General features: G+C 48.9%; 1 protein-coding gene across 1 annotated transcript in view; it reads left to right on the forward strand.

Moving 5' to 3' along the window:
* LOC125028849 (basic proline-rich protein-like) overlaps positions 1 to 2,391 on the forward strand; it is a gene marked incomplete at both ends in the record, with an annotated part of 8,699 nt that extends 6,308 nt beyond the window's left edge. The window contains one exon of the mRNA XM_047618390.1: positions 2,124 to 2,391. Within this exon, the coding sequence (XP_047474346.1) occupies positions 2,124 to 2,391 (268 nt within the window). The remainder of the gene's footprint in view (positions 1 to 2,123) is intronic.
* Between the last annotated feature and the right edge of the window lie 109 nt (positions 2,392 to 2,500).

The following is a 2,500-nucleotide window of genomic DNA, read 5'->3' on the forward strand; positions in this document are numbered from 1 at the left end:
CCGCCGCCGACCCGCCCAACCGAACGGTCCCGAACACGCTCCGACCCTTTATCAAAGCCGTTCGAACCCGCGAAATGGCGGAAAAGAGAGGGATCCGAACCGACCATCTGTTTATGCTTCATCACCCCTTATAGTCGTGCCGTCTTTATTTGTGTCTGAGGCTCATAAGCTCTCATAACACTCCGGTGTCCCCCTCGGTGATCAAAGCCACGGGGGGGTGAAAAGGGGGGAGAGAGGGAGGGAAGAAAGGAGGAGGAGGAGGAGGAGGAGAAGGATGGGCAAGAGGGTGGGGTGGGGAGGGGAGGTGGTCGGAGGGCGTAGGAGGTGGGAGGGTAAGGGGTAGGGGGTTGGGGGGTGGGGGGAAGGCCCCTGGAGTTTATGAGAGGGGTTGAAGAGCGAAAAAAAATGTATAAATATATGCAAATGTAGGAATGTGTTTGAAAAAAAAAAGAGAGAGGGAGAGATAAGTAAACGCTAGAGCTAAGCCGAGGGGTGAAGGAGAGAGAGAGAGAGAGAGCAAAAAAAATAAAATAAAGATATCGCGCGACTTTAAAAAATCGCTTATGAAGGTGTCATAATGTTAGCAGCGGTCTGGCCTGCCGTGTGATGTATATGTATATGGTGTGTACTTATGCGATATTAATTAGACGTCGCGACCGATCCGCCGACTTCGCGGGTGAGATCTTCGAGCGGATGCGGAAGCCCGGCCCTTGCGACTCTTTGCCGACGGCCATAGAGGCGTTTTATAGGCCTATACACGGGACTCTCCTGTCGCCATAGGAGCCTCGCGCTAAAATTTCATGGGGAAAACGCGATGTAATTTCCTTCGGTTATGATACGGCGGTAACTTAAATATTTTGTTTAGTCGCGTTGTAAAATTATGGTGTTCTGCTAGTGCTGCTTATAACGAGGAGTGTAAAGAAGAGGAACTGGGATTGCCTTAAAGTTTATAAAACGATGAAGAACTTAATTAGCTATAAAGGTGTTTTATCTGTAGTTAGTACCATTCGAAAGTTTACAAATACCTAGTGATTATTCACATTATACGATGTTGTTCCCTGCGGCATTAGAAATATACCTAACCCTCAGTTAATTTCCAAAACCTTTATTCTGTCTCTAATCTTTCGTCTTTTACTTCGCATAGCATGTATTTCTTCTTCCCTTTTGATAATTCGTCTCAACGTCTCTCGACTTCTATTATTAGGAAGTCTACTCAAGTCCTATTCCCTTTTCATCCTAAGAGATAGAGAGTAAGAGAAGGAGCAACATAACAAGGAGATGAGTGAACATACGTATGAATGGAAACACATAAAGACGAAGAATGTGTAATTATTTTCTCCTCATTTCTCTCTCCCATCGTTCTAAAACTTTCTTTCTTCGTTTCTTCTCTTTTGCTTTTCTCCTTTTTTTTTATTCTTACCTACTTCTATCGTTCTTCTCGCCTATGTCTCTCCCTTTACTATTCCTCTCCCATCTTCCCTTCTTATTTCCCTTCTTCCATCTTATCCTCCTCCTCTCTTCCCTCCCCATGCCCCCACTGCCCCTCCTTCCCTTCCCTCCTTTCTTACCTATCTCCCTCTTCATCTCTCCTCCTCCCTTTTCCTCCCCCTCTTTCCCCTTAACCCTCGTCCCCTTCTTTCCTCCCTTTCCCCTCGTCCTCATCTCTCATCCCATCCTTTCTCCCTTCGTCCTTCTTCCTACTTTTCCCCTCTCCTTTTTCCTTCTCCCTCTTCTCCTTTCTCCCTTCATCCGACTGACAAAAGTGAGGAATGGTAGGGAGGGAAAGAGCGTGGTGTAAGGCAGTGTGTGTGTGAGAGAGAGAGAGAGAGAGAGAGAGAGAGAGAGAGAGAGAGATACATTTATGTTCATCTGAATAAATAAATGAATAACCATTTATGTATACTATATATACTTATACATGTCTACACACACACACACACACACACACACACACACACACACACACACACATAAACACACACACACACACACATACATATATATATATATATATATATATATATATATATATATTCACACACACACACACAAACGCACAACAATCTCCACTACTCCCAATCTGCCTTATCAAACCACACTGCCCACCCTGCACCCAACCTTTACCCACCTCCCGCTCCTCCCCTACCCACCCCTCCTCCTCCTCCTCCTCTCTCGTTCCCCCCCTCCTCCCTCCTTCCTTCCCCTCCCCCTCCCCCCTCCTTCCTTCCCCCACCCCTCCCCCCTCCTTCCTTCCCCTCCCCCTCCCCCTCTTTCCTCCCCCTTCCCCTCCCCCTCCCCCCTCTTTCTTCCCCCTCCCCCCCTCCTTTCTACCCCTCCCCCTCCCCCTCCCCCCTCCTTCCTTCCCCTCCCCCCCTCCTTCCTTCCCCTCCCCCTCCCCCTCTTTCCTCCCCTTCCCCCTCCCCCTCCTTCCTTCCCCTCCCCCTCCCCCCTCCTTCCTTCCCCTCCCCCTCCCCCCTCCTTCCTTCCCCTCCCCCTCCCT

The sequence above is a fragment of the Penaeus chinensis genome, chromosome 9 (genome assembly GCF_019202785.1).
Source record: "Penaeus chinensis breed Huanghai No. 1 chromosome 9, ASM1920278v2, whole genome shotgun sequence".
Lineage (NCBI taxonomy): Eukaryota > Metazoa > Arthropoda > Malacostraca > Decapoda > Penaeidae > Penaeus > Penaeus chinensis.